The 12,941-nt window shown below is 27.3% G+C and overlaps 1 protein-coding gene across 2 annotated transcripts; it reads left to right on the top strand.

The window, feature by feature from the left end:
* The first annotated feature begins 1,805 nt into the window (after window positions 1-1,805).
* On the top strand, window positions 1,806-5,009 carry LOC114181095 (proline dehydrogenase 2, mitochondrial-like). 2 transcript variants are annotated; one of them, XM_028067436.1, is made up of 4 exons: window positions 1,809-2,493; window positions 3,763-4,408; window positions 4,519-4,759; window positions 4,854-5,009. In XM_028067436.1, exons 1-4 carry the CDS (start codon window positions 1,963-1,965, stop codon window positions 4,891-4,893), a joined length of 1,458 nt encoding a protein of 485 aa, XP_027923237.1. In that variant the 5' UTR covers window positions 1,809-1,962; the 3' UTR covers window positions 4,894-5,009. The 2 variants fall into 2 exon arrangements, with proteins under 2 accessions (XP_027923236.1, XP_027923237.1); XM_028067435.1 differs by lacking the exon at window positions 4,854-5,009 and having other exon boundaries at window positions 1,806-2,493; window positions 4,519-4,805.
* The last annotated feature ends 7,932 nt before the right edge of the window (window positions 5,010-12,941 follow it).

Genomic DNA, 12,941 nt, shown 5'->3' with positions numbered 1-12,941 from the left:
AAGTTTCCGTGGATTTGTTTTAAAAAATAATTTATAAAACTAACTGATAGTGGATAAGCTTTTAACTTGTAAGCTTTATTACTTAATAGGGAGGTGGTTTTTTTTAAGTCCGAATTCACGAGTCAATTTTTTACCATAAATTCATTCCGGATGAACGAATTTTTAGTAGTTCACAATGAGCACGACTTTTATCTATATAACAAAGTTTTAATGTTTTCACATTTTAATGAAATATTTTTTCTTAATTAATATTTAAATTAATTACTCTTTCTTTCTCCTCTAATGCAATAACTTTATTCAACCATATATAAGGATATCTTAATAAAAATTTTAATTATGTTTTTTAATATTTAACTTTATTTAATGTTTTTATATCTTTGAACCAAAGTTAAGGGTATAATGATTATTCATTATTTATGAGTTTTTAGATTAAAAAAATTTAATTAAGCTTATGTTTTTTCATCAATTTAAGCATTTTAAATTAAATATTTAATAAGAAATATTTGTTATATCACTACAAGAAAATCATAAATTAAAAACCAATTTAAAAAAAAAAGTTAGTTACTATAATGACCAATTTAGATACTAATTTATAAAATTAAAAATTATTAGTTACTAAAATAATCACTATTATAGATAAAAAAATTATAATTGATTACTAAATTAGTCACTAATTAATTAGAGACTAATTTAGAAACTAAGTCATTTTGGTAGCCAAGATCTTGGTAGGTAATTTTTAGTGACCATTTTTGGTTGCCAAAATTATGCTAGCTAATTTTAAAGATCAATTTAGTGACCAATTATAATTTTTTATTCATACTGTGACTATTTTAGTAACCAATAATTGTTAGGTTTATAAATTGGTATTTAAATTGGTCATTATAGTTACTAACAATTATTGTTCACTAAAATTAGTTACTATTAAGATTTTTTTTTGTAGTGACTATTTAAAATTTTTATACTTTTCAATTAATTTTTTGTCAATGATATAATTATTTGATATTGTAATCTTAAATATACCAACTTGAACAACAACAAAATTTGATGTTTAGAAATTTTAATTATTTTTTATAAGAAAAATGTCATATTATTTTATAAATTAATATTAAAAAAGAATTGATTCACCATGTGTGTTTGATAAAAAAAAAAACATAACTTCAATTTTTCTTTTTACCCAAACTCATAGTGTTTTATTTAAAACTAGAAGATCAAATGACTACGCTATTCCAATTAATATAAATTTTTTGGATAATAAATAAATAAAAGCTTTTAATAGACACTTAATTTTATTTATTTTATGAAAAAAATTAAAATTTAATTTAATCTTAATAAAATTATCTTAAAATGTGGTAATTTCCTTAATTTATGTAGAAAACTTTAAACTGCAGTAATTATAGAATGGATGGATTAAATGAATCAAAACTTTATTATATTCTTCTCATTCCTTTCTAATTGTCGGATCTTTTAAAAAAAAATTTAAATGTTCTTTCTTATATTTCCAAAGAATAAACTTGTAATTATTTTAGGGCCGAGAAAGGAATTAATTGTATTCATAATTTTCATGATTAAGTTTATTGACAACAAATAATTAAAGCATTTATGAAATGTGTTGTATTTATCCATTCCACTATGCAAGTTGAAGGCATTACATGGAATCAGGTTGGAAAAAAAAATTAGAAAGGAAATAAGAAAAATGTTTTTATTTGGTTTACTAAAAATAAAAAATTACCTCAAGTTGACCACTCTCATCTTATTTCACTCGCTGACTCCATGCAACTTAATTGAAGTGTTGTGTTTTCCTTTCTTAACCCTCACCCATTTTCTCACCTCTGTGCCTATAAAACACCACCCATGTTCCAACATTTTCCACACCTGATATAGCAACAAGAACAAGAGAGAGGAAAAAAAAGAACACACACAACACAAACCTTAATCTCCTCCAAAACCAACATCATAGTAGAAATGGCCACACGCGTGATTCCTCGCAGGATTTTCAAGGGATCCCGCTACAACACGTCCACCAAGCCCCTCAACACGGTGCATCCCTCTCTGACACCTGCCATCACGCAGCCGGCGCTCTTCGAGAAGCCGCCAAAAGCGCCGGCTGAGGCGGCGCTCGGGATAGACGACGCGGAGCGGCTTTTCGCATCGGTGTCCACCGGGCGGCTGCTCCGGTCGGCAGCAATGCTTCATGCGACGGCGGTGGGGCCGATGGTGGACCTGGGAATGTGGGTGACGAGGTCGCCGCTGTTCCAGAGTGGGCTGCCGCGGGATCTCGTCATGTACGCCACGCGCGAGACGTTCTTCTCGCACTTCTGCGCCGGCGAGGACGCCGTCACCGCCAGCAAGAGCATCGGGGCGCTAAACGACGCCGGCTTGCGCGGCATGCTCGTGTACGGCGTGGAGGATGCGCACGATAACGAGGGGTGTGATCGGAACCTCAATGGGTTCCTTGACACTGTTACTGTCAGCAAATCGCTTCCACCTTCTTCTGTAATTGCTTCTTTTTCTTCATTCTCTTTGGTTTTTCATTTTTTTCTTACATGCAATGGGAGAATGACCGAGATTTGGTGGAGTGGGTCCCACTTGACTTCAGTGTTTTTTTTTTCTTCTTCCGAGTTTTAGATCCCTTCCTAAAACATCTCTTATCAGTGAAACTTTGTTTATAATTAAAAATAAAAGAAAAAAATTAGTCAATGAAAAAAAAATGGGTGCACGAAGTTTTGATGATGAAAATTTTACTAGAACTGAAAACCTCAGTTGATAAAATATTTTTGTAGCCTTCTCTGACATGGGTTTGGTTGAATTCTGCGCCTTTTTTTTGGGATAAGTGTGAAGCAAATGTTCTATTTTTCTTTAATTATGATTTTCAATTATTACTATTTGTCGGAATTTACGGTGTTTCAATGCTCTATAATATTTTTTTTTACAACTAATTACGGTGTTTCAATGGTCTTTAATACTTTTTCTTACAACTAATTGGGTGTTTCAATGCTCTTATTTTTTTCTATATATGTTTACTTTATTTTGATGGTATGCCAGATCATAATTTTGAGATGCATATCGTTTAACGTAGGAAAGAAAAAAAGTGTGACCACTTGTTCAAAATGAATCACTGTGTATTTTATTGCCACGTGATTTTGCATATTAAAAAAAAATATGAGTTTGGCAAGAAAAAGGGGTGAAATTGACCAAATTTTGATCAATTCTTTTGCATTAGATTAAAATTGGTATTAGTATTTTGGGTAATTTGGGACTCTGCAACGAAACGCGTACGGTGCGGCGTGTTTGATTTTTCTGTGATTGAATCTACAAGTGGGTGCCATGCACAAATCATTTTCAGAAAATCAACGTTATAGTGTGACCACTTGAGATGCCCTTTAAGGTCATGTTTGGTTTTCTTTTTTTTTTTTTTTTCGATGATATTGATGTGGGATGTGTTATTTTGGTCCCTCTCAGAAAGAGGACAATGGTGTTGGCAGTTTGGTATTGCTGCTGCTGCTGCACATGAGCTGTGATTCACACTCATGCCATGAAAAAATTGCAGAGGGTACGAATTGAGAGAAAAAAATTGATACCTTTTCATGACAGTACACGGCACTTTTACCAATTTCAAACCAAGTTTTTAATGATTTCATTGTCAATTTTCTTGCATTGTGTTTGGTAGGCCATGCGGTTGACGTGTTTGTTGTAATGCTCATGTGTTTTTATGCGTTTTCTGGTGTTTAACTTAGCAGCAAAATTTAATCTCTGATGTGACAGGTGAGCTTTAACATTGTGAAAATCACAGCAATATGCCCCATGGCATTGCTTGAAAGACTCAGTGACCTTCTAAGATGGCAACAGAAAGACCCTTCATTCGTTTTTCCATGGAAGCAAGATTCTCTCCCAATTTTCGCAGAAACAAGCCCTTTGTACCACACACAGAAGAGACCAGAGCCTCTAACCCCGGAAGAAGAGAGTGATCTGCAACTTGCAAACCAGAGACTTCTTCAACTCTGTCAAGTGTGTGAGGAGGCTAACATGCCTCTGTTGGTTGATGCTGAACACACTGCTGTTCAGCCAGCTATTGATTACTTCACATACGCTGCAGCCATCAAGCACAACAAAGGTAGCAACCCAATTGTGTTTGGGACCATCCAAACTTACTTGAAAGATGCCAAGGACAGGTTGTTGCTGACAACAAAGGCAGCAGAAAAAATGGGAGTTCCAATGGGTTTCAAATTAGTGAGGGGTGCTTACATGTCCACAGAGAGTAAATTGGCAGAGTCTTTTGGACATGCATCCCCAATTCACACTACCATTCAGGACACACACAATTGCTTCAATGACTGTGCATCATTTATGCTGGAGAGGGTTGCCAATGGACCTGATTCAGTTGTTCTTGCAACTCATAATATTGAGTCAGGTGTTTAATCTGCAATTACAAGGCTATTCATTTTCTTATAGTTTTCCTACATTTGCAATGCTGGTGCATGTACTGTATTCATGCTAAAGTGTTTGATATGGTGTGTGTAGGGAAATTGGCTGTGGCAAAAGCTCATGAATTGGGAGTTGGAAAGGTGAAGAACAAACTAGAATTTGCACAACTATATGGAATGTCAGAGGCACTTTCATATGGTTTAAGCAATGCAGGGTTTCAGGTAAGCAAGTATATGCCATTTGGACCTGTGGAAATGGTGATGCCTTACCTCCTTAGAAGGGCTGAAGAGAATAGAGGGCTCTTGGCTGCTTCAGGCTTTGATAGGCAACTTATGAGGTGTGCTGAATTCAAGTTTTTGTTCATTAATCTTTTTCTGACATAGAAAATATTTGCTTTGATGTTAACAATATGATCATTTTTCTCTGAACAGAAAGGAGTTGGGAAGGAGACTAAAAGCTGCAGTCTTCTAATCAGCTAGGAAGCATGGTTTCATTCACCTTTGTAAATGTAGAGAGTTCTGTGATCAGATAGAATTGTGCTTTAAATGAAATGAAAATCTGCATTATTTAGGTGCTTTTGTTGGAAACACAAGTGATTCTTTTCTGTCTTCACTCTTGAGCAACCAGGGTAAATTAGAATGTGTTGAAGTTAAGTTGGAAAATGTGAATAGTAATTTATAATGCTCAAGTGAGAGAAATTTTTAACCTGGCTTTTAAGTCAAGTTGGTTTGTTTCATTTAATTATCATAAAAACTTCCACACTTAAAAGACTTAAAATTGATTAATAATGTTATGCGCAATGGATGCAAGTGATTATGTAACAACAATCAAATAAAAGTTGTCATCGACAAGTTCCCGGAGAATAGAAAGTTTGTTCCCGGATAATAGAAAATTTTGTCTTCTTTTATTAAATGGTTTTGTTAACAGGTGTAAACCGGATAAAGATAATTGATATGTATTAAATTTTGTAAAAGTTTATTATTAATTTTGATATTAAATAAAATCTTACATAATAACTCTTAATATTGTTTTATTTTATTTAAAAGGAAAAATTGTCATAAATATTATCCATATATTTAATATTTTATTTAATGTTTATGAATAAAAGTTAAAAAATAATTAAATAATAAAATAATTATATTTTAATATTATTAAAAAAATATAATTAAACATAAATTTTTTTAAATTAATAGAAATATAAAAAAATAGTGTTATATGTTTAAAAAGTTAAAAAAATTAAAATATTAATTTGAGACTTCGAATATAAAAAAAAAAAATTATCTAAACTGTCAATAAAGACGTTAAAGATTTTGAAGTTATTTTGTATCAAAATTATTGTTTTAAAATTTCAAAGAATAATTGTCTTTATAAAATCTATGATTTACATTTATATTATTTTAACTAATAAACTTAATTATTTTAACTTTTAATATAAAAATGTATATTAATTATTGTTTAATCACGACACCAGTTAACACTATGCTTTATTCAAAATTCAGTGAGAAGCATTAATAATGTTTTAATACAACCTTTATTTCCGTGGATGCTTAAATAATGTTGACATTTCTCTAATGTTCAGGAATACTTGTTGACATTTCTCTAATATTAAAGGTAGTTCATTTTTCTGGTTTGGCTAGAAAGCCGATTTATCTAACATTTAAGATTTTGTTTTTGGATAACTTTCTTCATAAAATTTTAAAAGAGAAGAATAAAAAAGTAAACAATATTCCCCAAGTCAAAATTAGTTTACACAAATTTAAAAAATAAAAATTTCCAAAAATCATGAGAGAGATTTCTAAATTTATTTGTTATAAACTAAATTTGTAATAAAATAATTAATACCCTATTCATTCCATAACCCATTCCATGCACAAGTTTAATTCAATTCAGTGGCTCAAAATTTCAGAAGTCATTGAACTCATCTCATCATATTTTAATGTTAAACTTGAGTTACACTTTATGTTGTTTTGACTGGGTTTAGTATTTTATATTAGTTTTTTTCATTTCCCGTAAAAAAACGATAAAACGGATAGAACCTCACAGAATGATAATATATATCCTATATTATTTTAAAATTTATAGTTGTAACAATATATTGATACGAGACGTTTTTTAATTAATTAACATGTTACATCTCCACATCTCAATATATATTATTTGTTTTAAAATATATCCAATAAAATCCACTTTAATTTTGAGGTTAATACTTCTTTAAATCTATAATTTATATATATGGATAATTTTGATTGTGGAGTCTTAAAAATGAGAATAATTTCAATTGTAAATCACCAATTAGCCATTGATCAAGGTTCGACCATGCTCTTAATGACAACAACACATTCAAATCAAAATGGATTAATTAATAGTAACATGTAAATCATGGTCACAATCTCTAATTTGCACAAACTTATTTTGTTCTAAATAATATATATTTTCATAAATTTAATGTTCCTGAGCTTTCTTCCTTAACAAAATAATATAGTTTCTTAACCATGGTCGGTGTGAAAAACAAATCTCAATATCTAAATGCTTGTAGATTCCATTGAAAGGCTGAGTCAGAAAAAAAAAAAAAAGAGTTCTTGAATAATCACCGATTATGCAAGCTTATCTTGGAAGAACTTTGAACAATTTTCTTTTTCCATTAAAAGATAAGATTGGTTCAACAAGATAGCCTCCTAACCAATCAATGTCATGATAATTACGAGTACAATATTTTTATATATACACCATCACGTAATCACTTATAATAAGTGATTTGGGTAATATTTTATCGTTACTTTATCCTTAATTCAACATTTCTCGATCATTTATGATATACAAGAATTATATGACATAAGACTTGTGTTGTGTTCATCTTTTACTTTTGGTTTTCCCTTGTTTGATTCCATGGAAGAACTTTCACGTCATTCTCAAAAATTTCACTTTCACGGTTTCATTTTCTACGTTTCTACTATTTGGTTGATAGATAGGGAGCATGTCCTATTCCCTACTTGATATATATGAACCAATAAGAACACTTTATTAAGAATATATATATATATATATATATATATATATATATATATATATATATATATGTATGTATATATGTATGTATTTATTTATGTGTCTATAAAACTTTTTGGTATAATAAGCAAGAAGAAAAGAAAGGGAATTGTATATAATAAAAAATGTTGATATAGTGAAAGCTAATATTGTAAAAGATATTATCAAAATTAATTACATAATAATGTAATTTAAAAAATTTAATATTACTTGATTTAGTTCTTCAAAGTATAGGAATAGAAATATAAAAAAAAATTATGATTGTGGATTTAAATTTCTCTTGTATCCCCAATTACTAAAAAAATGTGTTTTTTTTGTTAAATTATAATTATATTACAAAATTAAAATATAATTATTTTAATAAAATATATAGACATGTTATAATTTATATATCGAATTACTATGTTTAAATATTTAAATTAATTTTGTCAATCCGACTTAAATTTTAAAAGTAAATATTTTATTTTTAAACCTTTGTTTCAACTTTTTTAAAACGAAAAATAAAAAAGCAGTGAATTAGTTGGATATAAATTTAAAACTACAATCAATTTTAGAATATGAACCAGCTTCTATGGATTACTTCACCTATCTGATAGAATAAAGTTGATACCTATGGTTTGATCGCGAAATAATTTTTTAAACGAGTATATAATTTTAACTTACCGTGTCTGTTTTATATTTAAAATATCTTCTAACTTTATTATTTTCAATATTTAATTATTTATATGTATGGACGGAATATGTCCGTATAACATCTTATATTAAAGAAATGAATAAATTCTTAACCTTTGGAATTAAAAAATTAAATAAGATTACTTGCTAGTAATAATTACATTAGAAACATAATAAGAACATGATTACTTTACATTAGAAACTATTAATGATATAAATAAATGACCCTTTTAAAATATTAATAATTTATTATTATATTGCATTAATTTGAAAAGTAACTTAAGTGTCGAAATTTCTATACAAGAAAAAGAAATTGGACACTTTGGAATTTATGGAATTCATCGAGATTTTTTTGTAAAAATATTTGTCAATAAAACTTCAATCGAAAAGATAATTTGTTTAATTAGGTGTTCCGTACAACGACAATAATATTTTATTTTGGCAAATATAAGTGTTTGAATCATGATCTTGATTGATTAAAGAAGACAAATGCATCAAAATTCTTACTTTTCTTTTCTCACGAAAACGATGGTTTGATTTGAAGGAGTGTCTATATCCTAAGTTGGGTGTTTAACAATTCACGAAAATTCGCCAAAATTACTTCTACTTTCAAAATAGAATATCAACGAAACCGTCAATTCTTAAAGCATCCAACTTTGAATGAACAATGTTAATTAAATTTCACATTTGTTATAAATTTGTCGTTAAAAAGTTTTTTATAAATTTAAATATTTTTAATTGATTTTTTATTATTATTTTTTATTTATTAAGTATTCAAAATATTTGTATTTTATTATTGAATTTTTAATTTTATGTTTTTAGTTAATTGAACGATGTAAAATGGAAAATAATTTTTATTTCATTTTTTAAAAAGATATGAAGTAATAAATCTATCGTCAAATACATTAATAATAGTCATGATAAATGTTTTTTGATTGCGGTAACTAATAATGTGAAAATCATTACAAACATTCAATTAAACAAAAAATAAATTAATAGAACTTTAAATAAAAATACCTCTTTTGAAAAATTTGAAACTTAAGTAAACTTATTATATATATATATATATATATATATATATATATATATATATATATATATATATATATAGTCTTCGTTTATAAACCCGTCACTCATTACACTTTCAGGATTTAATAATCATAGCCTTTGTTAATTTAATAATTGTGGAATAAGCTTGGGTTTGTAATTTTTAATAGTAAGTAATATCTTGAGAAATAAAATTAAAAATAATTGGGATGAAAAAAGTTACAAATATAAAAGTGACCAAATTGTATGATTTACTAGATAAAAAATGAATAATTACTGAAAAATAATTGACGCCTAATAGAAGAAATTGAAGAAATAATTGATATGTATATAAAAGTATCTTTAAAATTAAAAATAAAAATAAAAAAAAATTAAAAAGACATATTGAGAGCGGTTTTTTATACTAGTTTTTGAACGTGTTCGATTTTTTCTTTGTTCATTCCATGCTTTTTTTCTTTTAAAGTGATTGGATCTGTCAATCGATTCGACCTAATTTTTAAAACAATAAAACAATAAATGTATTCAATGCAGTGATATATATATATATATATATATATATATATATATATCACTTGTATTACAAACATCATTATATAATAAATTTATTAATATTTATGTAAGTGATATCACACCCTCTGTAAATCTTATATCAAAATCCCGAAAAGTATTGAATAAAATTTATATTGAGTTTTAATATAAATAAAAATGATTGGTAATATCATCCATTAAATATTATTTTTATATGTAAATGATAATTGTGTCATCAAATAATACATTTTATTTGTATATTTTTTTCTCCGACATTGTTAACTTATTTCGATAAAAAAAAATCCATATACATATTTTATTCATTTAAAAATAATCACTATTTTCTCTTTTAAATTCTAAATACTCATTATATATAATTTTATAGAAATATAACACCTTTAAAATTGAATTAAAAATTACATATTAGTAAGCTAAATTATTTAATAATCAAAGTTGGTGAATTGGATTCCATGGATTCCATTTTCTCATGCAGAAAAGAAAAGAAAAAGAAAATATCATCACCAACACTTGACAACAATAGTAACATGTGATGTTTTTCCATGAGAATCCAACATGTTTGGAAGATCTTCACCAGTGTCAGAGCATTCAGAATATGTTAATTTAACAGTCGAAATCTACTCGATGTTTATTTAATTTTCACAGAAATGGAACTAAATAAATAAATGGCCCATGTCTTATTTTTTTTATAGTAATCTATGATTTGGTTATTAGAATTATTATTAGTGAAATAAAGTAATGATGAGTAGTTTGTAAAATATGCATGAAAAAGCTGTACATGTCTGAAGAGATAATATAAAAAATATTGAAAACATAAAAAATGATATCTTATTTTGAAAGACAAGAAGGTCCAAAGCACATGCATTTCCAGATCCTACTTTTTTGGCATCAAATTAAAAGTGACAATTGATTATGGTTGTATATCTGGAACTTCGTGTATTATATATGAGATGAATCTTTTAATATTTTTCCTTGTTTTTATTTATTTTTTCTAACAAGGCTAGGCTACAGATTTTGTCTTTAAAAAGAAACATCACGTGTCAGACTTCATTTATAGATTTTTATTTTACATTTTATTATCTTTAAATTGTAATTTTACATTATCACAAATATTTTTATCGAAATTTCATCAAAATTAAACAATAATAAAACTGAAATATTATTACATAAATTTTAATATGTTCTAAAAGAATTTACATTATAGCAGTTTTTAAACATGATTGAATAAAACAGTAAATATTTTTATAAAGGTTTATATTTATGATGTATGTAATTAATGGTGTTTTTTTTAAAAGAAAATCAATTAACATCAACTAAATATTGTTAATTCTAGAGAGTTTAGGAATGTTGAACAACAAATTGGAAGAGAAAATGAAAAGAAAATAAGAGACGAGTATTGATCATATAATATAAATGATAGAGAGAAAAGAAATAAAATATACTCTCTTAAAGGGGTGTCCGATGAGTGTTGGAGAATTGTTCCTGCCATTTGTTCTGCAGAATGAATTATTATTTTAGAAGGAGAGATTAAGTGAATACAAATAAAATACTTATTTATTTTTTATATCTTTTAAAATAATAATTATAATAAAAATAAAACAATAGTTATATAACAATATTGTTAATTTAATCATTAAAAGAAATAAAATATATATTTTTCATTAGTTTTACTGCAAAAAAATGATTCACAGAAAATATTTTCTAATTAATATAAATGCAAGTATTTATATATATAATTTTTTAGGATAATTTTACATAAGAAAATCTTCATGTATTACTTAGAAAGGAATTCTTACCATAGAAAACCGAAAGGAATTTCTTGTAATAAACTTTTTACATTAAAAATCATATATATTTTCTATAAAAAGAAGTTGATAGAAAAATCTGCAAGTTATAAGTATTTTTCAACTGTTTGCTATAGTAAAATATGCAACTATTGATATAAATTTCTTACAAATAAATTTTTATAAAAAACTTTGAAGGTATTTAGTGAAAAAAACATATGAGAACCAAAAGACCAATTAAATCAATGTTTTATATGTTATAATTAAATTAAGGGTTTACAAAATTAAATAATTAAAATTGATAATTCAACATTCTCATCTAAAAAAAGTAAACAATAAATAAAAAATATTCAACAAAAGAAGAAATAATCAAATGTGTAATCCATAAACTATTTCATTTAATAAAATTAACAATACACAATTTGAACATAACCGAGCAAAGGAAAAAATGTGTAGATCTTAGTGAACTTTGTGGATATAGAAGAAGCCACAAAATTGAAAGAAAGGGGAAAAAAGTGTAGTAAAAGACTTTTTATAAATACCTTCAACCCTACACCCTACATCCTAAACCCTAAATCCTAAACCCTAAATCCTAATTCAATGACTTTTACTAAAAGTCATTGAATTATGAAAATGCGTATATCATTTGTCAAGTGAAATATTCATTAAATGATAAGTGCACACAATCCCACTTTTAGTGTCAAATTACCTATATTATACTTCTCGTTAATCATCTATTGAAATGCATTGAATAGATAATCTAAACACAATATACAGTGCATCATTTGATCGCATATGGTCTACCAAGTTGTCACACAATCATAGAAAATGTTATATATATATATATTTACAATATTCCCCATGAAGAAATGGGTTTTTCAAAACAAATTTATAATTATTTTGTGTAAAGGAGAACAAAATTAAAAAAAAAAAATACATATATACAAACTCCCTAAGACTAAGATATGTCCACTCTTTATTGATGTGCTTCATCACTTGCACTATCACCTACTCACGTGCCACACATACGATCATAGTAGAAATCACACAAACATAATAAACAAGGTAAGTTATGGAAGCATCCCTCCTCACTAATGGATGGTAGTAGAAGATGATAAGAGTGCAAAGAAAAACTTTAAACTTTCCCAAATTTTTCAATGGAAACTTGGGGGCAATCACTTACCCAAGGAAGGTTCCTTGGTGGAGAGCCTAGGAGAAATACCCCTTATTTTATACTTGACCTTTTCAAGAACAAGAAGAATAAAATATGCATCATCAATTCTTATTTATCCAAAAAGTAGTGTACAAGGGGGAACCTCTTATTTATAGAGTGGAAAGGTATGAAGAGTTAGCTAGGTATGAATTTAATGAGTTTTTGATTGAAATGCAACACTTTTTGCAAATAGAAGAGTTGTGTAGCTGAGC

This window comes from Vigna unguiculata, chromosome 4 (genome assembly GCF_004118075.2).
Source record: "Vigna unguiculata cultivar IT97K-499-35 chromosome 4, ASM411807v1, whole genome shotgun sequence".
Taxonomy (NCBI): domain Eukaryota; kingdom Viridiplantae; phylum Streptophyta; class Magnoliopsida; order Fabales; family Fabaceae; genus Vigna; species Vigna unguiculata.
The sequence above is the reverse complement of the archived record's forward strand: the minus strand, read 5'-3'. Positions and strand labels throughout refer to the sequence as shown.